The sequence below is a fragment of the Aquila chrysaetos genome, chromosome 25 (genome assembly GCF_900496995.4).
Source record: "Aquila chrysaetos chrysaetos chromosome 25, bAquChr1.4, whole genome shotgun sequence".
Lineage (NCBI taxonomy): Eukaryota > Metazoa > Chordata > Aves > Accipitriformes > Accipitridae > Aquila > Aquila chrysaetos.
In genome coordinates, this window is record NC_044028.1 from 7,509,818 (window position 1) to 7,536,232 (window position 26,415).

Sequence of the window (26,415 nt, forward strand, 5' to 3'; positions counted from 1 at the left end):
TACTTGATTTCCATTTGCAACACGTACTAAAGCTCTGCTTATGCATAAGTAATGCCTACAAATGGTAGATGGTAAATTCTCCTTCTTAAACATACAAAACACTCTTACCTTACCAAGCAAAGGGACGCAACTGCGCTTTTATACATCAGATGATCTCTGCTGCCTGAACACTGCAAAAGCGACCGCTATTTTCACAGAGGAGATATTTTAACATCCGAATTACAGATTTCAAATGGCAGCATGTGCTCACAAACAAAAACAAGTCTGTGAGGAATTTATGGGGACCTTTTATTTCCAAAACTGCTCAAATGTGTGTAATTTTCATTACGCTTATTGACTGTGCGTGTTTGGGGTGGCAGGGGAGGCTCCAGAGCTCTTCATTTCACTTCACCTTATTTTGCATCTCTGAGTCCTAACCCTGGGTTACAAATTCAGAGCCCACTTTGACGGATCATAGTTTGACTGCCATGATGTTAAGTTAAACAACAGTCTCATTCCACGCTATAATTACTGCAAACAATTTCATTGTCTGAGGTGTGCTTTGCAGGGTTATGTATTGCTGATGCTGCTTCTGTCACTGTTCATCACATGAATATTCTCTTTACCTGCTGTGTCTGTGTGTGCCTGAAAGAACCGTGGCATTTTTAATGGCATAATTTCCTGGGATGAACTGAAAAGCAGCACAGCATGGTCTGCATTATTTATATGCTGAGTCCTACAAATGGCAAGGAAAATACTCTAGGTTTCCTTGAAATAAATATATTCATTATACTGAAGCCTTGTGCACAGTAGACTGTATGCCACTGAAAGAATTTAATTACCACGTCAAAAGTATCTTCGTTTTGCTAGATTTGTAACAAAAAAGAGTGCCTAGACACATTTTGATTCAAAGACAAAAGACTCCTTACCCACCCAAAAATATCCCATGTTGATAAATCTAGAAACATGCCCTACTGTTGCTGCTAATCAGTAGAAAATTCTTAGCATTTTTACAGCATGAAGTAAATTGTAGATTGAGCCAATTGGGAATACTAATGACAGAAGCCATAAAACATTTTGTAACATCAATTACTACTAAAGGAAAAGGACTTGCACCATAGATCAGCAGAATATTCTGCAACCGTGCTTCATTTAAGACTATGAGTCCCGAACCTGATTTGGGAGTTGATTTGCCAAGAAGGATGTTCAGAAATATGTAATTGGCACCTGTGCAATAGCGGTGCTCCTGCAGTTCAGCTGTAGCTGCAGAATTAGCTTAAATGAGAGAATGCAGGTCTATTGAACCTACCTGACAAATCTCCAGACTCTAGCTGAGTTTTCCAAATCATACTGGAATCAATAATAAATAACCTGATTTTGGTTAAAGCCTTAAAATGGTATGTTAGGTTCAGTCCAGACCAAAAAGTGATCTGAGAACTAACAAAATCCTCTTTATAAAGCTCAGATTTGTTTTTACGCATTCCTTATTGTTATGCACAGACTACCTCCCTGACCATGCTCAATAGTCAGATTCCAAGTAAATGACTATTTCTGCCTTCTGACATGCAGGATTTATCAGAGGCGGCCACTATTTTCTGCTTTACACACTATCGTATGCAGTAAAATTAATTTCAAGTCATCATTGTAATTTCACCAGCATGTTTTTTAAAACCTGATTATAAGGGTCCTTCCACCCTGATGGAATTGCCATTTGAAAAATACAGACAATAACTAGAGGAATAAATTAAAACAGGGACCGTGACAAGGAGAAAAGTTACAGGGAAAAAAGCAAAAGCCAGGCTTCTATTTCCTGCCCTTCCCTCTTCCCCATCATATAAAAATTATCTCCTTGCCCCAAAATAAACAAATCGGTAGATTCTGAAACAACATATTTGAAAGAGCCTGTTTCATCCTGATGCAGAGTACATTTCCAATAGCTATACACCACAGGAGAATAATTTCCCACGCAGATACAGCTCGTATTCCTCACACTAGACTTGCTGCAGCTCCACACTCAAGACAGGCAATATTTGGTCACAAGGTGGTTAAATTAAATCTCTCTCAACACAGAGGAGTTATCCATGTTCAGCCTACAGTGTTCCAGCCAAATAATGCTTTGCTAATGATGTCTGCAGTTAGATGACAAATCAGGCTATTTAAATTGCTTCAGCACATACATCCTTTACAGGCAGGGTATCCAGGTAACCGTTCTAGCACGGCTTCGAGGTGGGAGGGAGAAAGCAATAGCTAATTTCTTCAGCTAGGTGGAAAATTAATCCTGAAGAGATTTGTCTGCTTTGTTATGGTCAATTTGAAGAAAAACGATTTAAAAATAATTATTTTAAAATGTATTTTAAAATGTGTAGTTATGCAAGAAAGGACAAAATAATTGTCCTTCAAAAATACAATAATGGCCAGGTTTATTTCTGAAAATAATTAAAAATATTTTAAAGCCCTCAACAGGAAGGTTTTCTGTACTTTAATACATGTTAGTATCAACATGCTTCACATGCCAGGAAAAATATCAGTGCAGAATTTCAGATGCTGCAACCAATCACCTTTTTGTAAGTTTAATGCTAACTAAAATATAAAAATACTAGATTGTCTTTTTTTTTATTTCTCTCCCTAAAACAAGCTCAATAATAATTTTAATCCCTGGTTAAGGAAATGTTATTACTGACCAGTATTAGATGATATTGTGACTCCACTTGAGAGATGCCTGCTAATGTCCTTGAGAGCCTTGGGAAAGGGTTAGCTACCTCGGTGATGTCGGTTTGGGTGGAGATGGGGGTTTTGGCACCTTTTTCATGCCCTGGCCCTGGGCTGAGGCTTGTTCAGGGTTTCAGAAAGGGTTTCTCTGGCGAGGAGCCACGCGGAGAGGCAGGAGATGGGGCAGGCTCCCCATCTCCACTGTGGTCTCCAGTTTGGATTCCTCCCTTTGCGATTCCTCCCTCGGGCACCCTGAATATTTTAGGTCAGGGGAAGGGGATTCCTCCAGCTGACGGACAAAGAGAAATGCTGAGGTAAGACGAGAAGCCAGATCTGGTTCCCTCTGAAACCCAGGAGAGCCCTTCCACTGCGCCCGCCGAGACCCGACGGCCCCAGACCCCGACGACCGACGCGACCCCTCTCGGAGCCCACCCAGGGCGCGACGGAGGGGGGAAAAAACCTCCCGCTCTGCCTGCAAACCTGCCCGGCGCAGGGGACGAGCCGCTCTCCGCCGCCCTTCGCACGAGGAGGACGCCCGGCTCCGTCCCCACCCCCGTCCACGGGACGGCCACGGTACGTGACCCCCCCAGGACGGAGGGGTGGGACAGGGAAGGGACCATCCCGACCTGCGCCGTCCCAGCGCTCCCTCGATACGTGCCGGCGGGACAGGCATTTGCCCTTTGCCAAGGCAATGGAAATATTCACGCCCTGGTGGTGTTTCTCTTGCGACGCAGACCGTTTTTAAGTATTCACCGGATCTATTAAACAGGAAAATACAAACAACTGCTGATATCCCTTTCCTTGAAAACCGTTTTGGAAAATGTGACTCATTTGCTTCCCTTCTAAGCGGGAGAAGGTGTATCTTCCAGCGCTCCCTGAGGACGCATTTAACCAGAAGCTAAGCCAGATGTAGAAATGTCTGCAGAGGTTTTTGTTCCTTTCATAAAAGAAAGAGAAAAAAAAAAAGAAAACTATAAAGCAAGAGTCAAGGTATTACTGGGTTTTAAAGCACTGTTGGCCTTTTGATTACCCTTAAAATCAGATCAGATCACAGAGAAAACACAGCATATGACCAGCTAGAGAAGGTCACATTGCAAAAGAATGCAGGTGGTCTCATTTTTTAACAGCTAATGTAATGGAAGCACAAATCTTCCAGCCACCAAAGAGCCTCTCCTGGTTTGGCAATTGCCACGTATAATATCTGATGAACTCCGATGTCTCACTGCTCAAGGATAAAATCCCAGCAGGCAGGGGCTGAAGGAAGAGCTACACAGTCAGAGGGAAAAAATCTTGTATTATTATAGCAGCCACTTATTTTATTCGCCAGAATTAAAACCTCTTCACAGATAAAAGTGGGGATTTTTTTTTCATCCCACAAAGCAATTTTAGATTTCTATAGAATCATTCAAAAGCAATTAAAATCCTGCTCCTGTTGATGGATTTGTATTCCTTGCTCGCAGTGATGTCAGGCTTTGAAATTCAGGGCTGTTGAGTGTAATTCTTTGGGGCTTTGGAGTCATTGCTGAGTGCCAGAAAATGCCTTCCCTAAGTTCACAGATATTAAATGTCTTTGGTAACACCAAAATAGTTTCAAGGCCTGTAGCTATTAAAATCTAGAAGATATTGCAACAAAGAATCGGTGCAATATCAGGCAATTCAATACACTGCAATTTTACCCTTTTAGTGAGTAAATTTTTAGGGGAAGGGAGAGAAGAGAGAATACAATAATCTAATAACAGTAGAGTTAGATAAGAGGGACCAGGGAGCTTTTCCAAACTGTCCTACTGCATCAAGAGTGATAGACTTACATTGCCAGGGAAAAAAAAAAGAACAAAATCCTTCACAGACAAGCAAGTAAACAACACAAACCCAGTATCTACACAAAAATGATTCATAGCCCTCATCCATTTAAAGGTCTGTGTTATTTAAACCAGAAAGTGAGCCTCCAATACCAGTGTTTGTTTTGGCTTCGTTTTATGTAACAAAGGAAATTGTTGTTAAAAATGTAATTCAGATGTCAGCAATGTGAGACCATTCCCAATTGCAGAGATGCAAAATGGCAGGATTAATACTGCTGTGCCTGAAATTGCATGGGAGGGATGAACCCTGATATACAACCCTGAATAAAAGGAACAAGCCATGCCAAACGTAATGGGTTTTAGGCACCTCCTGCAATATAGGTACCATTCTGATCCCTGAGAAGGTCTTTCTCCTGCCAAAGGATGCAGCACATAATAGGAAAAGTGTAGGGTCAACAATATTGGACACAAAACCTTGCCAAAACATCAGCAAAACACTGATCGGTGATTATGACTATTGGCTTATCGGCATCACTGATGTCTTATCGAGATTGGCATCACCCCAAGAAGCTGGTGTTTGTGGATAAACAGGACAATTTCTTTTCTTAGGCCACATTTAGTCTACAGAATTGCTGCATTGTTGCTCCTTGAAAGGCAAATGCAAAGTAAGTTAAACAAAGCTATAATCATGCTGCTGCCTGACATATGAGATTGTTAGAGGCCACCAGGCAGAACTGGCAGAAGATATGGGCTGGCTCAAAATGATTAGAGCAAAATAAAGTCTTCAAGGACATCGGCAAAGCCCAGCTGAAGTCAGCACGGGAAGAATTTGTCCCTTCTGCTGCCGCTCTGGGTGCAGCTCGGCACTTTAGGACGGCTTAGGCTATGGAGAGCAGCGGGGAGGTCATCACGCTGGAGCTAAAACAGAGAGGCAAGAATGGTTTTCTGTCCTAACTTTGGGCTTTCGTAGCACGACCAGCCTAAAAGGAGGTATGTGACCATCCACACGCGGAGCCAGCGTTATATTACAGATGGATCCCGCATCCTTCACAGCATCATATCCTACACAGCAGCACAGCAGGGAACAAGGGGAGGCTGAAAGGCAACAACCGATTTTTTTTTTTTTTTCACGTTTCTCTTCCTCTAAACTCAGAGTAATAGGTACAAATAGTCTCACTCCCGCAAATCATGTTTAAACTGCGGCTGTCAGGAAATGAAGGTGGTTGAAGGGGGGGCTATAAAAGTTGTTCATTATTCCTGCCTTCTTTATGAGCTCCTTCGGTCCCAAAGACAGATGGGTTTGGGAGTGCAGCAGAACAGGGGACTCGTGTGTTCAAAGAAATGACAGGATCCAGGCCTGCAAGGAATTCTTCCCCCCCATCCTTTCAGATTATGGGGTTAATTAATAACAGTTAATTAATGAAGTGTCAATCATCATGAAATGCACGCCTGTGTGAGAAAAGCTGCCCCTCGGGGCGATAAGCCTTCCCTGGAGTTCTGTTTTAAAGAAAGCCCTTGTGACAATTTCTGCGAAGCCTCGAAGAGGCTGTTTTAATCCTTTTATCCCAGGATTCACTTCTGGCAAGAGCCAGCCTCTCATAGGAAACCACCTAGCAGAGGCAGTTAAAAAAAGAATCGCTGTGCTGTTGCCTTCAGGGTGAGTCTCTGGAGGACACAGGACGGCGCTGGTGCTGGCTGTCCCCAACAAAACGGGGAGCTGGGGCTGAAAGCATCTCGGAAACTACCTTGTCCTCAGCGATGGAGTAGCAGGAACCAGGGAGAGAACGTGGGGAGCATCACCTCTGCCGTGAAACACCCCGTGCCCAAACCAGACACCCCGTCGCCGTGCCCGCTCTTCCCACGGTAACTTCGGGAGGGACGGGCATTTGGACACGAGCACCGAGCTCTGCTCTCGCTCCCCTCTGCCAGATGAACATCCCAGGCTCTTGGCTGCCAGGACATTCGTGCCCATCTGCTTGCGTGGCACGGTGCCCGCTCGCAAGTTGTCAGACAATTTCACGGGTGCCAAAAGAGCCTGAATTTGAATAGGTGGCCTGGATACGCCGCAAAACCCATCTCTTCCGCGTGGCCTCGCCGACTGCTAACGGAGCAGGACCCCAGCTGTGCTTACACCGCCCGGAGCAGCGGAATCGCTCCGGATTGGCGCTGCCCCGCGGTGCCGCAGCACGAAAGCGGAGGCTTCGCCGCCGCTTCGGGCGAAGCGTTAGTGCCCTGAGCGCTACAGAAGCACGTAAAAAGCGGCTTCTGTACCAAAACGCCCAGCGCGCGCCGAGATAACTTCAAGACACCGTGATACAATCGGCGGCACAAAAGCCTGACTCTCCGAAGCAAAGGCACGAGAAGAGCAGGAACCCCCGCGGCTCCCCACGGGCAGCAGCAAGTAGGTCAGGCAGAGCAAAAAAAGGGCACGTTTGGGGCTGAATTCCCGGTTACCCAGCTCTCGTACCCACGGGCAGGAGGCTGCAAAAAAAGACGGGTTCAACTTGGAGCTGGCTCTGGGAATGGGAGAATTAGGCAGGCAGCGGGGAAAGCAGGCTCTGCCCTCCTCGGGCACCCTGTTTTGTTGGTGTCACCCCGCGGACGTCAGGCTGGCCGCTGCTGCGAACGGGGGGAGACACGGAGGCTCGCGGTGGCACTGGGTGTCTGCCGAAGGGGACAGCCGCTGTCCCCAACCCGCCCGGGGCTGGCCCAAAGCCTCCTCGCTGCATCCCGTCCTTCTGCCCGGGAGGCAGAGCTGGCGGTGGAACCACGGCATCGCTCTCCCCCTCCTCCTGGTTGAGGCTCACTCAGGGCCCTGACGCAGAACCTGGGCTTGCAAGATGAAAGGCTGAAAAACCTCTGGGGTTTATGCCCTGGGAATCAGATTTTCTGCTTAATAAACCCCTAAAGAATCAGATGCAAAAGAGATTTGTTTGAAATTTTGGCCGGATTATCGTATCGCGGCAATTCAAACAGGCACAAAATACAGGGAAACACAAATACGCTGGGTCAAAATTCTCTTCCTGTATATCAGGAGGTAGAATCAAACAAAATATAAGCCAGTCATACTGAAAACTAAAGAAAATAATACCAGTCATTGCTAGATTTCCCCTTAAATCTACAGATTAATTTAACATCTTCATTTCGTTTGCTGCTTCACGCCAGCTAATCAAAGCAGGTTAAAATCCATATACAGCCTGTGTGTATCTGAAGCCTGTGTGCAATATTTCTGCTAACTATTACAGGTCTCCATGCACAGCCACGGCGTTCTTTGTCCTCTGGCCGGGTGACCACCCCCGCATGAAGAATTTGGACCACCGATTAGCAAGGTTTACAAAAGGGGCTTGAAGTGCTAACAGGATCAGTTGGACGCTGCTGCTGAGAACAGTATCTGGCTTACGTGCTGGCTTGGGGTATTTTATTATCCGTAGCGCATAATCCAGCACTTTAAACTGCTTCTATTTACAACAGTTTTGTTGTCCCCCCCCTACTCTCCAGCTCCCACACATTTGCGGATGCTATTTACTCTGGGTTTCTGCTACTTCTTCACATGCAAATGAGTCTTTCAGGCTTTCTCACTTTTATTTACCCACATGCAGAACGTTAAGGCAGGGTGGAAAATTGTAAGTTAACAAGTACTAACACTATTGAACCAGATACTGAAAATGAAAAAATAAAAAGTCAAAAATGTCCAGCATGTCCTAAAGCTGTGTTATTAACAACAGCTATTACGGCTATTTTAAACCCACTTTTTTGTTTGTTTACAACAGTGAGTCACCAATAGCACCGCGCCAAGGGCGTCGTTCGGACGTGCGCTGCGCGCTCTCTCCTACGGCTCTCAGCTTTGCCAAAACCTTCCTGTCTTGACCTGCAAGACACTGTTACTTTGGTTGCGGGTCTCTCCCGAACGCCACCCAGCCTTCGTATCGTCACTGACCACACCGGACCGTATCGCCTGAACCGGTGACCTCCAGCAAAGCTGGACGCGGGTCCTCAGCCACTAGACGTGCTGTTTCATCGGCTCCATTGCCCTGCTGCTTATCTCCTGCCCCTTCCGATAGCCAGCAGCCCTAACTCAAAAAACCTGTAGAAATGTTGAGGGCTTTAAGGAGCTGGATGTTCTAAGAGTAAACAAACTCCAAACGAATGTTGGCGTGAGTGGCCAAATCCCCATCCCCATCCTCCAAAGCGGTGGGGATCCCCAGAGCTATCCCTGTGTGAGATAAGGACCAAGGGCAGAGGGGGAGCAATTTAGCTCCATAAAACATCCAAAAATAACTCCTCCCAAGGGGGGAGATGAGTACGGTGCAACTTGTCTCCAGGATAAAGCTGTGCGTGCTGCTCCAGAGAGAAAACAGCTTCAGCCTCTAGTTTACACCACAAGTCTTGCACAAATCATTTTCCCTCCCTGAATTTCAGTCTCTTGAGCCTAGTTTAAGGATTATAAATTGTAGAGAAACGGAGACAAATTCCCATGAAATATTTCAGGGTAGTGGTATCTGCATATCCCACTGAAAACATTTTGGACACATTTTTTTGCTTAGATTTACTAAGGACATCTTACTTCACTGCTACACCAACGAGTCCCCCGTGTGCCAAGCCCTGTTACTTAGCAGTAAATTACAGGTTATGTATTTCATGCCAGCTCTTCCCTCGATAACATTTGCTGCTTTTCTGCACGGACGATACAGGGTAAAATGTGTGAAATAATAAACTGAGGAACTGAAAGTGGGTCTCTGATTAAAAGACAAAGCCACAGGACTGCATTTCTTGGTATGTAGAAAATTAAAATGAAGAAGTAGCTTGATTAAAATCAGACACTGAAGATGCTTCTTTCCTAATACACTGTGGTAACATGTAAAAAAAAAAAAAAAAAAGTTAGCTGATGCAATAACTGGCTTTAAAGAAAAAATAAACACCAGGATGTCTTTGTTCCCGAAGACTAATTAGCAAGATTCTACAAGCACTTAGAAAGCGGCTAATCAAGCAGAGACACTTCACTACTGTAAAATATGACTGCCCACTCAGCTCTTCCTTAAAACGGTGATAAGGGGCAGGTACAGTCAGTACCTGTGGCCTTTTGTGTCTGTGTAAGACACGAACAAAAATAGATACTGAGCATCGGGTTATCATCTGCCGGAGAAACCCCAACAAACGAGTTGAAAAAGGCAAGGCTTGAATTATTTGTGCAAAAAGCCCCACTCACAGAGACTGTGGGGCTGACGTTTCTGTGAGCTGCGGAGCGAAGTCTTCTCCTGCCGGGAGCTGAAGATGCCGTGGGAAGCGAGGGGAGAGGGATTTGGGGGAGAATTCACCAGCAGCGGTGGATGGCAGCCTCCCAGTGCCGGGAAGCGGGATGGGGCTGAACCCCACGGACGCGGTGATATCCAGCAAAACAGTCTGCTCCCTCCCACCGCCGGGACTCGTATTGTCCCGTCCCGGCTCCGAGCGGCTCCTGCCCGGCTCCAGGAGGGGAAAACCCAGGGCAGCTCGGCTTGGGACACCGCAACAGAGCCGGTGCCGAAAGAGAGGGAAAGAGGTTTGTTTTCTCCGTCCTGGCTGTCAGCACGGTGAAACGCTGCTGTCTCGGATCCCTACAGATCCTAATCTAAATGGACAACCTTTGAGCTACCTGGACTTTGCAGACTTTGACTCTGGGGTCATTTCATAAACATGCTTGCAGAATTTGAGAACAAATCTCTCCTGGGCTGGATGGGATTGATCAATATTTCAGCCAGCAGTTGCTGAGCTGTGGCAAGGGGAAATGCGGTGCACAGTGACAGACAGAAGACTGGATTTCATTGCTGTCCAGCGCCATCAGTCAGCCTCAATCCTGATCCAGCTCCCCTTGAAGTCACCACAAATTTTCCGATCTGCATAAATGAGATTTGGACCAGAGGCAGGGCTGAGTCCAAAAACACAATCTGCATTGAAATGCTGAAGAAGTCTGATGTGATGAACAGGATTAGTTATAAAAGAGAAAAATATTTCATGCACAATACACCAAAAGTTAAAGAACTAAAATACTGCATGGCAACCACTACTGTCCTTATGTAGGACCACATTCTGATCACATGTACTTTAAATATCAAGTGATATAATTCATCCAGTTTACTCCAGATTTATTCCTGATGTAAGTACGATCAAATCTGCCCGTCAGTCTCACTCGGGTAAACATTTCAGCAGGGATTTGGTAGGTAAGGATTTGCATGACCTTAAAAACCCCAAAATCTCATGGATGAGGTCTACAGAATATCTGATTACTGATTATTACTTCCAGCAGCAAAGAAAACATTTCTTCTTCATGATGTAACAAGACAGCACTCCTTGCAATTCTAAAATACGCCTACATAAACTGAATTCTGGGATTACCAGCTTCAACCTTTCCGACCAGTTTACTCAGCTTTAGGTCGCCAGTAACACACCTTGCGCAGAACCAGCATTCTCCAGTGACCGGTAGAGTAACACGGCTTAAGCCAAGTGACAGAACATAGCGGCTGGGTTTGTACTTTGACCAGCAACTGCTCAGTCAGGTTTCACACAGCACATTCCAGTGTGCCGAAGTGTTAATCCTGGAAGGCTTCTAGCATAGCAGCTACTGTATGCATATCTCACTTCTCTAGCTGCTCAGAGAAAACATTGCAATTTGATTTAATTGCTATGTTGACTTATAACAGTATGTTTATACTGGATGCCTGCCAGCTGAAATGCAACAGGTTTGCAAAATATATTTCCTCAAAACAGCATGATATGCAATGTAATAAGGAAAGCAATCTTCCAGTGGCCCCGATTCTGAGGTTCGTTTCAACTCCTCTGATTTGGAAGCAATGCTACCAATTCGGAAGAATTATACCAGCCTAATTGATATGATAATCAGGCCTGGAGGCTGCATTTCACAGGTACAACAGTCACACTGCAGCTTTGGAAAGGGAATATTACTGTAGGAAATGAAAGCGATTAACAGTTGTTTATATTATGGGGATTGTTTGGCTTATTTAATATCCCTATCAAAAGATGCATTATTTGTTGAGCAATCCTGAAAGGAAATCAAAGAGAAACTTAAAGAACGTTGCTAATCCTTTGTCGCTATATGTATGACATTTAAAAGCCAGTAAAAAGCTTTCCTTTGCCACTCGAAACAAAAATATTACCTTCCCCATGACCTTGGCTGCTAGATTTCAGCCCAGCTAACAGTGTGTACGTCTTTGAGCCCAAATATATGCCACAGGAACGTTATGGAAGCTTAAAGGTGAGTGTGCTTGTTTTATTTCGGCAGGGCACTAGCTTTGCACTAGACTGTGACTACCAGCTTATTTTGTGGCTGGTGCTGGGATGGGTCGTGTCTCCGAGGGCTGCAGGAACCAGGAGATGCTCCCACAGCATTTCTACATTTCTACAACATTTCTACAGCAGCGTGTTTCAGGAGGCATAGCGGGGGCAAAAGGTACAAACAAGGGCGATCAGGAGTGTTTGATCAGTTAATGAACAGGATTTCATGAGACAATCGCCTGCGATTCAAGGAGACTGGATTTCATGACCCCAAAAGTCTCTTCTGGCCTGATATCACCCTGATGCTAATTGGTGCGACTTTAATAAAGACTTTAACTGTGAACTTCAGTTACTGAAAGAAACAGCCATGTGGCTCTTACCAATCCTGTACTGCGACTTGTAAAAACAGAAGGAAGAAAGATGTTAAAAATATCAAGCAAAATCTAAAGCTGGAACAGAACTGGCTTTGATCTCAGTTTCAGTCAAAAGCGAGTTCACTAGATACACTAGTATTTCTTTGAATGGAACAAATAAACCTCAAAGATTTTATAATGAATACCCTTTCTACACATTTCTACAAAGCAGGCTATAAAACTGGGAATGAGAGATGTCATTCTTAAACACGTACCACAGGACACTTTTCTCACAACTCCTATAACAAAATGCCATTTTCTATTCGATCCTATTTGGCTTTTCCATAAGGAGCTGTAAAAACCTCTCTCAAAATCCTGGCACCAGCGTATGCAATAGGAATCCTAACCCTGACTCTGCTGGAGCAGAATCTCCCCCTTCAAGAATAAAGCCTTGGAAGGAAAAAAAATAGTGTGTTGGTTTTGTTGCTGAGCCAGCTATTTAACTCCACCAGCTAGCAGAAACAAAGGGAAACCAAACAAAACTATATAGTGCATGATCTTTTTGGGCAAATAAGCCAAAAGCCTTTGAAATTTATGGCTCTACACCATCTCTACCTGACTGATAAGTCATGTAGAAAGCTGCAGCTGCAGATATCAGCGATCATGTAAATAAATTTTATTATGCTGTACAATACTAGTACGGTTATACACACTAATCATGGGAGAAGGGGAGGTTGCTATTTTTTTCCTGTCCCATATGGTAATAATTTTGTATGATTGAACTGTTATGAGCTAAATAAAACTACACATTAACTGTAAGATACATTGCAAATACATTAAATCTTCCCTGGAGTTTTAGCAAATACTCGCTTTTTCTATGATGCATTTGGAATTAGCAAAGGAATCTACACTGGGCCATAGGATTTATAAAGAGATTTGGCTTGCTCTGCAATACTTTATGGGCAATTATTTCAGAAATGAAGATGCAGAGCGACAAATAAATAAAATAATTGCAGCTGATCAGGCTTTATTTACCGCTATCACATTTCCCTGACTGTTAAGCTTCCCTCCTCTCATTCGCTCCACTAGCCTGAATCAATGACCAGATGAAGAGTTGTCAGTTAATGTCAAACACTGAGCACAAAAGGTGCCAAAGGCAGATTCTGGTTTCCTCATTTCCAAATCCTGCCTGGGCCTTTCTGGAGCTGGCTTGCTCCCTGGATAAATTCAACGTGGAATTGGGAGGCTGGGAAAGGGCAGAGCAAGTCAGATGAATTCTGTAGGGTTTCAAGCAATTTGCCAGCGAGTACATTTTGCTGTGACTCCCCTGCAGAAGTCACTGCCAAAGGTCTGGAGACCTCCCCTTCTGCTAGCAGATGCCCGACTGCATCAGGGAAGGGTTCACAGGGTCTCCCCTATCCGCCACAATCCTGCTCAAACAGGTATTAATTCAGTTTGGAAGATACCGAGTACGGCAATGTATAGCAAAAACAGCTTTCCAGGTAGTTCAAATGAATCAAATCCAGGTAGGGACTGGTCTCGTGTCTACATGTTACTCTATATGTACTTCACACCATTCAGCTTTCAGCACTTCGGATCCCAGACAGGGTGGGAAACTCTGGATTACCAGTTTTCCTTGGGATCAGGCCTGAAATCCTACTGATGCCAACTCTATTCTCTAGAAAAGAGTGGCTCAGTTCAGTTTGATATAGAGACGAAACTCATATTGCCCCCTCCGGCACTGAGAGAGAAACTGAGGCCCCAGTTTTCACTTGCAGCTGGACACTCAGTACTATTTAATGTTCCTGTTACCTGGGGTTCATGAAGAAGGTTGCTTGTATGAAGAGGCTTATCAACTCAGGAGAAAGAAAAGCATAATTTCTGCTGCTTCGAAAAGCCATGGAGCTGATAGCAGAGTAACAACTGAAACACACAGGATGCGCCGCATGGAGACGTCCTGACCGTCCACCAAGGGCTTCCTTCAATGACCTGATCTCAGAAGTAGCCACCAGGATGACATTTTATGGTCCTCAAATCAAACTATTTAGAAAAAAATGTACTTTATACTGCCAGTCCTGATGACCAGAGATGTCTGGCCCTGATCTGTGAGCTCCCTATACCCTCCTGTCCTGGGAAGGCACACCCAGCTTTGAGAAGCCTGGATCAGAAGGGTACCCTGCAGAAAAGAGGGAGCACCAGAAACAGCCTGGAAGGTGCCTAGGGCCTGAAGAAGGTCCTACAAGAAGTCTCATAGCTTTAAAGCCTGATTTTATTTTTTTTTTTTTTTTTTTTTTAGTTCTAGGCTGCTTATTCCTGTATAAAGAAATGATGCTGCCAACCTCTGCAAGAACTTCATCAACAACAGTCCACAAGCTGGTGAAAGAGGCCAATGGGACCAGATGCCAAAGGAGCTAGGAAGATTTACGCTAGCCGAGCACCTGGCTCCCCGTTCACTGTTATCAGAATGAAGACAAATGCTTGCAAACATCCTTATTCAAAATCACTAATGTGTTCAGCGACGCTCAGCACAAACGCGGCAGCATTGCTACCGTAAGGTGTGGTGCCTGGGAACACGGCAGCTCTAACGCTGCTTTTTCCAGTAGTGTATGTAATGCAAAGAGCAGTGAGAAAATAGGGTGTTGCTGCCCTTCAAATCAAGCAAAGGGAGTGATTAAGACATCATCATTTTCTGTTATTGTTCTAGTGGATGGTAGTAATTGCTTCTACACAGGAATGTGGCTATACCTCTATTGTCATCCATCATCCTGCTGAGGCTGTGTACAGTACAGTAGAAACAGTAAACTTGTGATTTGACCTCATTAGCATTCCCCGAATTACAATGTCATACCAATGATAAAGATTGAGATTATCTGCATCTGAGCAAATGGAGAACAAACAAATCACACATTATGTAAAAAGCCAATAGCACAACCATGATTCTGCCAAATACTTAAAGGCTGCTCGAACCTGCTGGGTTCTTCACTTCGCATGTGGGACAAGACACAATTAAGAATTGTACCTATATGCATCAAACTTGCAGATATAGGGGATGGACCCATGCACGGATAATCTGATGACCTGAAGATCGGGGGGGGGGCAGAGAGGAAGGGAAGATGTTGGAGCAGATGCTCTCTGGTACCGCCTTCCCTCTGACTTGTCAGTATTATTTATCTGTGCTTCCTCTGACCTCTCTCAGGCAATCAATGATCCGCTAGAAACAGGGAGAAATTTGTCTGCAATTTGGGAAATAACACAGAGGCATTTGGCCTTTGCACGAATGCCTTGTACTCCCTGGAAGTTCATAAGATTTCCTTGTGATTCCCAGGACGAACACACAGCACGTAAGGAGGGTTCCTGCTCAAACCTGGGTTGAAGGCAAGCGGGACCAATTATTTGGCCCTTCTGGCAGTCAAGTAAGATCAAGTCAAATCTGTACCTGTCTGAGGTCAGAATAGCAAAATCTATAGTGGAACAGGGAATTTCTCAGTCTCCAGCCAGCAGCTTACCCCCTGAGCTGTGCTCCCCACTATCGCTGTAACACAATGCCAACACATATTCCAAACCACTCGTTCTCGGTTACTTTAGTCTTTTATGGACCGTCTTAGAGGAAATTAACTGAACTTCCCTACAGTGGGAACAAAAGAAGGAAATGAATTTATTATTCCAGTGGTACCCTTGACACAAATACTGAGTAGCTTCATTAAACATTCTGCAGCCCCGAGTGTCTTCACTAAACCCTCTACAATAAGCACAGAGTCATTTTCTTTATTACAACACAAACATACAGGTCAGGATTCAGAACTCATTTACATCTGCTTTGTATCTGAATAACTTCCCTCATCTCAATGGGATCTAGGCAGGCACAAACCAAGGCTGCATCATCCTAGTCCTTCCCTTTCTAGATTCATTACCTTGCAGTACCGCTCTCAGATAAACTTATTTTCATAGGAGTCAGCATAGCCACAGCCAAATGACTAACATGAACCTTTAATACAAACAACAATAAATCAACGGATTAAATATAATTTATCGGACAAATACTATTTAGCTCTTTGCAAAGCTGTTCTGAACCATCTCTCTTGTCTGGCCATATTCCAGAGGAGCACTGACACTAGATAAAGCTCAGGCCTGCGGAGTAAGTTTACATAAGAAAGAAATGCTGAAAACATCCTGTATTTATGATGAGAGATTTCACAGAGATCAGAGCGAATAACATTCCCGAGAAGGCTGTAATGTATCTGAAGACTCCTCAGTACCTAGTATGAGCCTAGCAGGGCAAGGTTTCCACAGACCCTGAAGCTCTACATTCAGCAGCGAGCCTAGGGAACCAGACACGTTAACCTTGAGAGATACTACAGTAAACTTTTAACAGCTTAGAAAATAGCAACAGGCTATTCCACCACAATTTCACTTTACAACACAGACTTTTTTTACTTACTTCATTGGTTTGAACAATGCTTGTCCATAGTTCTGGAACGTCATGATCAGCTTCAGCTGGGTGCCTCCTGATTTCATCGCTGCGGGGAAAAAACAAAACCGCTTTAAAATGCTACATGTGGATCTACTTACATTCAGCTTCCTTGAAACAAAATCACATATCTTTTGCTCTCTATTAGATTCAGCACTGCAGCATCTGAGCACCAAGCAGGGTAATCCTAACTGGACAAGAGATTATTCAGCGGGTGCAGAGTACCAGGGAGGGCTTTGAGCTGCCGACCAGGACTAAAAATGGATTGTACTCCCTGACACGACTTTGTCTTCTTCAGCTGACCACTATGACCTCCATAAGCACCCTAACTGAACAACGTGTATAGGAACAGACCATTGGAGTCTTGTTTTCTCTGTCTTCAATCACTTCTGGAGTTCCTTCGAACAAGGGACACACACTGGGGAAGGAGATGGGGTGCTTTCGAAGACAACTGCAGCTGGGATGTACAGTCCAATGCGCAGCAGACATCTCCTTAATTAAAAGTATGAGCAGATACTATAGCAATCTCTGATCTCTGCTGCGATTTTAATAATTGTTGCCGAGCAGTAGAGATATGTAAATTCACCTCCTCTATGCACAACGGATATGTATCCAAGCCCATCCATTAACTTGAAGGGATCCCAAGGTGGTTCGTACACGAGAGCAGAGCTGTGCGGAGCGGGTCACTGGTTCTGCTGGGAGGGTAGCAGAGGGCACGTGGAGGCGGCAGGGACCGCGGTCCACACTGCACACCGAGGGCTATCTTTGCTCAAACATTAAATGCGCTCACTTGCCAGCTGAGAGCTAATGGGAATTTAAGACTGACATTTATTCATACCAGTCTGAACAATTTGGACAGTATCATGTTAACAGCCAGATTATAGTGTTTCTAAAGCCATTTTTTTTAATATAAGAATTCATAAAAACGCATTTCACTTGATGATAAGGCTACTTAAAAAAGATAAATATATACTTTGGCAAACCGGCTGCTTTTTTACCGTCTCAATCAAAACTGCTCTGAATAAATGAAATGACCTATACCCTGATTCCTTAATTCACTTCTGTGTTTGGAGAGGCAGGCCATGGCAGTCGTGTCTGTGTGGATGAGTCAGTCCTTTAAAAATGCTTCCTATGAATGATCAGATAATCAATCCCTTTCTTTACAGTTCTGACAAAACCTATGTCAACTGGAGAACTACATAATGTCAAGTTACCTTGCTCTGTAAATTTTGGCTTAGAGCTGCCCTTGTTCCACCTATATAGGTTGTACATTTTTTTCCTCTAACCAATGCCATTAGCTGCACATCCTTTTAATTACTCATCTCTGTGCCTTATTACTGACAGGTCATCAGCTCTCTTTCAGCACTTGTAATCTATATTTTTGCAACAAAATGCTATGCAAATCTGGTCAGTGTAATTATACTTCCCCTAGAATAAAATCCCTCCTGCCTTGCTGTTTTGCTGACCCCAGCCTTCTCTTGCACTTCCAGTTTATCCCAAAGGAACAAATAAATAATTAGAAATTAAAGGGCATTAAATAACTTGTACTGAACAGGTAAAGCAGAAGCACGTGGCTTTCACATATTAAACTCCCTCTCTTGTGCAGAACGTGTCAGTTGATCCGCACCTGAGGGAAGAAGGAGCAGTAGCCCTTTTCGTACCTAGCCCAGAGCCTGAAGGCAATGAGAAGCAGCAATCCTCCAGCCAAAAACCTACATGTGCTGCCCTAGGACCATCGCAGCCCAGCTACGCACTCTGGGAACGCTCCTGGTTAGTCCGGAGAGCGACCAGGCAGCTGGAGCCGCCCGTGCCATGCCCAGGACCAGCCCCAACCACCTTCCATGCCCAGCCGCTGCCGGAGGTGCGGGATTTGCCCAGCTCTTTAAGGCAGAACCTATATTTGCACCCCCGTTTATGTGAGCTATCTCCATATAGGTCAGTACTATCAGCCTCAGTACCAAAGGGCAGAATCGCCTCCTGTCTGTCAGACACAACTCTCCCCAGCCCACCGACCTCAACACAGCTGCTTGCAGACTGCTCACACCAACTGAAGACAGAATGTTTTTTTCTCTAAAATTGATGTAATTTATGTTTTTTCATTCAATTCTGAGGAGCTCAGGACTTAGAGATTGGCTCCCTCTCCTCCATGAGACATGTATGTCCAAAATATACCAAAGATCCTGTAAGGCCATGAGAGAAAAGAGAAAGATAGAGCCGATTTTGAGGTCCGGCTGGGAAGCCGAGCGTTTGGGAAATCACAGCAATGCAAAGAAAAAGAAGAAAGGATGTTCCAGCACGCCCTTTTCTAAGCACAAAGTTTCAGATACACTAAGACGACTGCCTTCTCAGCAAATTGAAGCCACTCGACACATAATGATTTTGTTAGCAGCCGAACTCAACGACGAGTGTGTCATCACCAAGCAGGGAAAGGTATGGAGAAGATTAACAATTCAGAATAATTCTTCCATGAGACACAAAGGCCTGGTTTCCTGTCAGAAGGAATTGAGCTGAAGTAAGACAAAAGCATCTCCCTGGTCTTTTTAGATCCATCTTATTGTATTGCCTTAATTGGTTGCAATAGTAGCCTCGACTGAACACAAGTTTTGCTGGCATGTTGTCCCTCCACTGCTACTAGGAGTAAACTTTGGACCTCCCCAAAACAGACACTGGTGAGAACGGCGTCCCGTCGTGCCTTACGGCAGGGCGTGCTGGAAGCCACATGCATAGTGGCCAAAAACCCGTGCCAGAGCTCCACGTTGGCTTCCCCCCACGTGATCCGGACTTGCACGCAGATATTCCCGCTTTGGCTGCTCGTTCGGTGCCGCGGATGTGCTGGCCAGGCTGGAGGTGATTCAAAGCCACCCTCCAAGTCCAGAGTAGTCAGAGTCTAACGTTGTAATCCCTGCAGAGAGGGAAACACCTGAGCTTAGACTGTCCTTTCGAACTCAGCAGGACCCTTCATGCACCTCTGAACTAAGCAGACTTGGGAGCAGTCCAGTGTGCCCAAATCTTGGGGATGGCAATGCCAGAAAAGAGCAGATCTCATTGGAGATGACTCACTCAGACCTCTAGGTCAGATTACCTCCCCTGTCCTAACTTAGCGTTACATCTGCCTACGGCCTTCCCTCTCATTTTCTGAGCTGTATTCCTCCAGGAACTCCCTTTCCTGCTCAGACCTCAGTTAAACAAGTCCCTCTGGCCATTGCGGCCATACAGGAGGAGCCCCGTCATCTTCCAGGAGCTTATCCCGAACAAACATTGTTTGCTCATCCGGACGTGCCCTTGTGCCTTCACCTACTGCCCGCAGGAACATTTCTGAAGAAATTGTAATACCCAGAAGCAGCACATACAATTTTTCCAAGACGCTGGAGGATGCTACACCATTGCAATCTGTCACGTCTACGATCAGCAGGCTTAGGTATTTTTAAGAAGGCCTTGCAACGTAAAGCTGTTCTGACTCCAAGGGAACCACCGGTCACGCTCTGAATTCACCTTTTTTTTTTTTTTTAAGATTTCTGAATATACTGTATCATCACAGGTCATGAACAGCTCTGTAAAAGACTTTATAAACCTGCTAGCTCCCAGCCGGTACCTCAAATCAAGTCTCATACAGTTCCTGGATGTACTGGCATAGTGTTAAAAACAAATCCCAATACCATCATTACTTCTTATCCTCAGGCAACTCAAAGCCTCTCTTTTCCCCCCAAAGTAGAAGGAAATGGAAAGCAGCATTAACTTTTCTTGCTAACCCACTGCAACGGCTTTCGGGTGTGATCAGAAATCTTCCTAACTTTAGGAGGCTTTGCAAAAAATTCCCTGAGATATCTTTTTGCTTGAGCGTCTGTGGGATTGGAGTCTTGTCCAAAGACTAGTGAAATCGGTGGGATTCCTTCTGTTTTCTCAGACAGACTTTGGACCAAGCCTCCAAAAATCCCCACTCCATTTACATCTATGAGCCTGTTGTCACGGCCACATGCCACGTCTGCTACTTCTCCACCTAGTCCCCTCACCAATACGAGACCTGAATTCCCTTCCTGATCCACAGACACTATCCAATATAGAAGATGCACTACCTATCACCCCTCGATCACCTGTTTATAACGGTATGCTACAGGGTTTCTGGCTAGCATCTGGTACTCACTCCTAGTGGAGATGCAATGCTGCCCGAAGGGATTTGACCCCAAAGGATTTGGAATTTGAATTGGTCTGGCTTCCCACCTCCTCTCTTTCGCTGCCTGATAGCCCTCATCCTACTGGACTGTCTAGACCGTACGGTCTTCTGGTGGAGAGCGAGAGTCCCAACAGGACTCCGAACCTGGCTTTTGGTCAGAATCCAACAAACATTTTAAAATGTATTTAACTGTGCAATGCTAATGCCTGAGAAGTGAGATCCAGTCAAAGCCTGGGATGCAGTTAACATCTGAAACTGAGGACGTTCAGATGCATTTTGGACCCCTATTTATAGATCAAGCTTAAATCTAACATAAACGTGTTGATTGGCTTTAACAAGTAATCCTCTGCCCCAGGCTAGAGACATGGCCCTGTACAAGCTGTAAAGAACGTATTTCAAAACAAATTCAAGCCCTCATCATCTCTTAATCTGTTCTTGTTCAGCCAATTCTGCTAACTTTTTTTTCAAGGCCTTTCTCGGTTTAGTCAAGAGAGTAAAAGACTTCTGGAGGGGAAGAGATCTGTGAAACCATTCAGAGGCTTTGTTGTACATTTTAAGTCCCCTCCTTTCATCTGGAATTGTACATTAAATCAATCTGTTGACTCTTGGCAGATTCATTGTTTTCTTATACAGTAGATCAATGGTGCTACATTTCATTGTGTTTTTCACACGTTCTCAGCAGCACTTTTTCCATTCCTTTGGACGAGATTTTTATAATTTCCTTTAGCACCAGAATTTATGTTCAATATTTAGCGTCTTGTCTTTCTCTTTTTTTTTTTTTTTACTGACTTGAAGCAGAGTCCACCTCAGTTAATTGCAGCATTTATTCACTGCTTGAGTAATCTTGTGTGCTTGCTTTCTAATTACTGCCTGTACAAACTGAAGGCATCGCAGGTTCAGAAATGAACTCAGTCAGGTAATGTTTCCAAACCTTTCCAACCAGAGAATTTAAAGAATCGAAAAATAAAACCCAATGAAACACAGGAATTACAAAAGCTTATTCTGCTCACAGGCAATCCCACAGCACAGCTCCTCTGGACAGCAGTACAAGCGAGACCAAGACCACACTGCCTCTACAATGCACCATGCCATATTTGTTGTTAAACTGCTGACAGTGCTGCCACAATTATGCACAGACGCCTTGTAAATATGCAAGAAAATAGCCAACTATGGTTATTTATGCATGCAATAAACAGTTATGAAAGGCAAAGGAAATGTGCAATTGCCTGTGCATGTGCTTCTTCTGAAAACTGGGTTTCAGTGCTCAGTGCAAAACCAATTCTCTCTAGGCTCCTATTTATGGCAAGAGGAAATTTTCAGCGAATTAAATCAAATTAAGAGCTATCCCTTTATGCTGAACAAAATGAATAGGAAATATATATATATATTGATGCAGGGCACAGAATACATCCTCAGCCTGAAAGCTCTGCGTAACCCTGTCCTTTTCAAGGCCAGCTCTAGGTGTCACTGTGGGAGCTGAATGTGATGCTCCTTCCCATCCATTGATTTGTTCCATTTAAACTTTAACATCAAGAAAATGTCACCTTGGTGCTCCCTGCTCTTGGGAATTGCTTCTGTCACCGTTTTCATTTTAAAATAACACTGCACGTTACAGAGTCGTGTGAGCAGTTCTGATAGATGGCGGGGGATCAATCTGGTCACCACTCTCCTCCATAAATAATGCAAGCTGAGCAGAGAAATTACAATGTGGCTAAGAAAGCCATTTAGCTGCAGTTTGGATCTAATTACTGTAGGTATCAAGAACTCGCACAGCAAATCACCTAATTCTATTAGAGCCAAAGCAAATCTGAACACTGGCAAGAAACTGGATAGAGCAATATCCCATTTCATCTAATGCATGTAAGCCTGTATATTTAATTGTCCTGCTTGCAAAAAGAAGCCTGAAGATTGGGCATTATGAAGGTTTCCATTTATTTGGTACTTCTAACCTGGCATCTTTGCAGCTGCCTTAAAAAAAGAAAACAAAAAGCAAAACAACAAAAATGGACCATAAGGAAAAAACCCAGCGAAATTAGAAGATATGCAGGAATATGCAAAACAATATAACAGCCCTATAAATGCCCTTTAGTCAAATATATTACTCTTTATTAATCATCTTACATGCTTTTGAATCCCTGCTGCTGCTCTGCAGTAAGCTGAAAACTGAAAGGTATTATTTTAAAACATATTATTTTTAAGCACCCAAAGAATTTGCAACAACATAAAATAAGAGATGCTGCACTGTGTAATAAAAAGGAAAGTATATTAACAATATGCTCTTTCTTGCTTTGCAACCTGACAAAACTCCTGAATCCCCACAGAGGCAGGCGGTGGATGCTACCAGCAAAATTCAGATCCTGGCATCTCTACATTGGCAAAAGACACCTTGCATTTCCATACGCTGGATTTTAGACTGGGATTTATGTGTAGGAATCATTCCCCCTCAGTTCCCACAGCGACCGATACCGATACCAAATGCACCTCATGTTTTAGTTTATGGAAATTGTACTGAATCATTGATAGAAACCATGGCTCGCTGTTTTTGTTAGGGGCGTAAGAGGCCCTACTGGGCTCTGAAGAGCCTTGTTCAAACATTAACAGAGAGACAATCCCATAGGAAATCGCTAATAACGATCATAAATCTTCCTCTGCGATCCCGTGGCCCTTTCCCCCCCTTGATCTGAAAGCTCTATCAAAATCATAATTAATGGAAACCTCATGACACATCTATATGACACATTAGGTGAAATCATGGCCCCAGGGAGGTAAATGGCAGAACTTCCACTTACGTCACCAGGGTTAGGATTTCACTCCTATTTTTTATGATAACCATTTTGCAGCTAGGTTAACTGAAGCATAGAGAGGTTAAGCAACATGCCCAGAAGCACAAGTGAAGATCAAGCCCAGAAGATCAAGTGAAGAGTGAGTAGTAAACTGTTACTTCTCATCCCTACCTCCCTTTTTCTCCCACCAGCTTCTATGTCCCTACATCAACCCTAACCATCCCACTGCTCTGCAGAAGCGACAGACTTCGTGGCTCGAACGCTGCCGAGTTTGCTGCAAACACTGCTCTCCTCCCGCATAGACAACACGGCTGAGCTCTGAAGTCTTGAAGACGTAAACAGAGATCGATACACTTAGCAGCCGTGCAGTACAAAACACCGCTACGGCCGATGCATTTTGTGTAAACCTCAACAGATGAGCCAGGAGATGGTTTGCTTGAGCATCACCTCTGCACAGAGCTGGGGACAGCCTGGGCACTGCCCGGGGCACTGCCGCTCTCTGCGGTTACAGCCTGCATCTTCTCCTCCTCGATGGATGCGCTCAAAGAGCAACGTTAACAAATGTGTTATAAAGTGCTGGCTCAATCCCCATTCGCACGTGTCACTAATATTCCAGAAATTGGTTGAGGGGAGAGGTTAGGAAAGGTGAGGGCTATGTCAAGGAGAAAATCACCCGGGCCACATCCGTACAGCGTCCTCGTCACCCTCCCGCACGGACCAGAGGAGCACGGGCAGAGTTTGCTGCTACCTGCAGTGTCCCACCTGAGCTAGAAAAGGGAAAATACATGGCTTAATTGTCAAACCTGAGCTCCTTAACGAATCACTCTGATCCACAGTTTGGGGGACAGAAAACCCATCGCGGGTTAATAAACGAGCCCGTTTGTCATCTTTCATGAGCTAGGTGCCCACTGGACCCTTGAACCCAGCATGTGGGATGGCACCTGGGTACCCCAAACTGCTTTATTCAAAATCCTGCCCCAGCAGAGCTGAGAGCTCAGAGCTGTGTGCCGAGTACAGCCAGCGGGCAGCTCTCGATCCATGGAGGCGAAGCTCTCCGGTGGCATCCTGCATTTTACACCTACTCCATCCGGATCAGCTAAATCAGTCCGCTCTTGATGACAGAGGATCTCCCTTATTCCTGCTCACCAGCCACTGTGATTCACACGCTGGAAAATGTAAACCTTAGGGCTGCTCGTGCTATTCTTGCCCAGGCCGTTTCCTGCTGAAGCCAGGGGAATTTTTGCCTTGCAGGGTTAAAGACCTGCTGACCTCATCCCACAGTGCCAACACACCATCAGCGCTTTTACAGAGCTCCTGCTATTTCATCCCTCTGAAACAGACTTAGCAACTTTGTGGTCAGCACAAGCAACTTCGTTTTCTGCGTGGCTGACGGAAACCGCCGGCCGTGCTGCAGCTCTCTACCTCTACAAACCACGGGGTGTGCATTTGTTCAGCATCCCAGGGCTTTCGTTTGGGGTTGTGGGTTTTGGTTTTTTTTTTTTTCCCCTGCGCTGCTACGCAGCTAAATTCAAAGAGACGCACGTTGTCATTAAACAGCCCTGGAGAAAAGCCCTGAACTGTGTCACCTTGTTTAACCAGAGCCAAAGGTTGACATGGGCACGTACCCGTTGTGGATTTACAAGCAGAATAAACAGAGCTGAACTCTGCTCATCGGGAGGTTGGCTCGCCCGGAGCTCCCTGCGCGATGCCCGGGGAAGCTGCAGCTCCGCCGAGCCGCAGAGCCCCGCGGTGTCGGATGCTCCCGCAGCCATCGCTGCAGGGCTGCAGGTCAGCCGCCGCTCGCCTTCCTCGGGAAGACGAGCGCTGCCGGACGCAACCTTTTAACTAACAATCGGCTAATAATGCAAATCTAGCTCGTGCGAGATGCTCTCTGCCTTTCGCCATCCTTTTTTTTATTATCATGTTTATTTTAAATAACTGAATAGGGCACTTTCAGCCTGATCATGACTAATAGATCTCTGAAATGAATGGGGTTTGCCTCGCTGGCAGACTTTTGCGATTATTCAGGTAATACAGAGCTGGCAATATCTCTTTATGTCAAACAGGGAAAATGAGCACAGAAGTCGGGAAGCAATGTTGTAGGCACGCCAGAGAGAAGCCATGCAAAATATTAATATTCAAACAGCAATGAGATCCTGAACAATGAGCAAATAATGATAAAAAAATGATATATATCTGAACATACCAACACTGGTTATCTTTTGGGAGACCAGGTCTTGTAGTAAAGCCTCAATTGCAGGATTGTGTCTGGAATACAACTCGTACCGATTAATGCCAATGTGGAATTTTAACCAGTTTGGGTAGGAGTCTATGGAGGTTTCTCCAGTTGGCAAAAATTCTTCATTATCTTCGTTTTGCCTACCACCAAAAAAAAAGAACAACACAAGAAAAACCCAAAAATGAGGAGAGAAAAATCATGTTACAGTTTGTAACAGGCATCAAGAAACAGGGCTTCAAAATGTGACAACTTGGAAAAGCAAAGCGCTACAGGGGTGGGAGAAGTCCCTGGTTTGTCCCCGCGCCGGCTGCACGTCAGGAGCCTGCTCCCACCTGGGGCCAAGGGGGAGATGGATTTCCACCTCCCCTCATCACGCCTGATTTAACGCCCATGAAAGTCAGGAGCAAAACTCGGGGTGACACCACTGAGCATTAGCAGAGGCCCTTATATAGCAGAAACACAGAGCTGCAAGTTTGATATTGTGTTTAGGTTGTATTATGTTGCACACATCTTTTACGAGTTTGACCCAAACGACAGCATCATCCCGAACCCTTATTTAACAGGGACCTGGGTCTGGAAATGGAGAGTGCAGCGGTGACTTGACCTGTTCTACCAAGCGCTCCCACTCTCGCTTCTTCTCTTTTT

At 44.9% G+C, this 26,415-nt stretch overlaps 1 protein-coding gene across 1 annotated transcript in view; it reads right to left on the reverse strand.

Annotated features, from left to right (window-relative positions):
- The window catches only part of FAM20C (FAM20C golgi associated secretory pathway kinase), a 61,043-nt gene that overhangs the window by 31,377 nt on the left and 3,251 nt on the right, over window positions 1-26,415 (reverse strand). The window contains exons 3-4 of the mRNA XM_030001708.2: window positions 25,738-25,910; window positions 16,548-16,626 (exon numbers count right to left, since the gene is read on the reverse strand). Of these exons, the coding sequence (XP_029857568.1) occupies window positions 16,548-16,626; window positions 25,738-25,910 (252 nt within the window). The remainder of the gene's footprint in view (window positions 1-16,547; window positions 16,627-25,737; window positions 25,911-26,415) is intronic.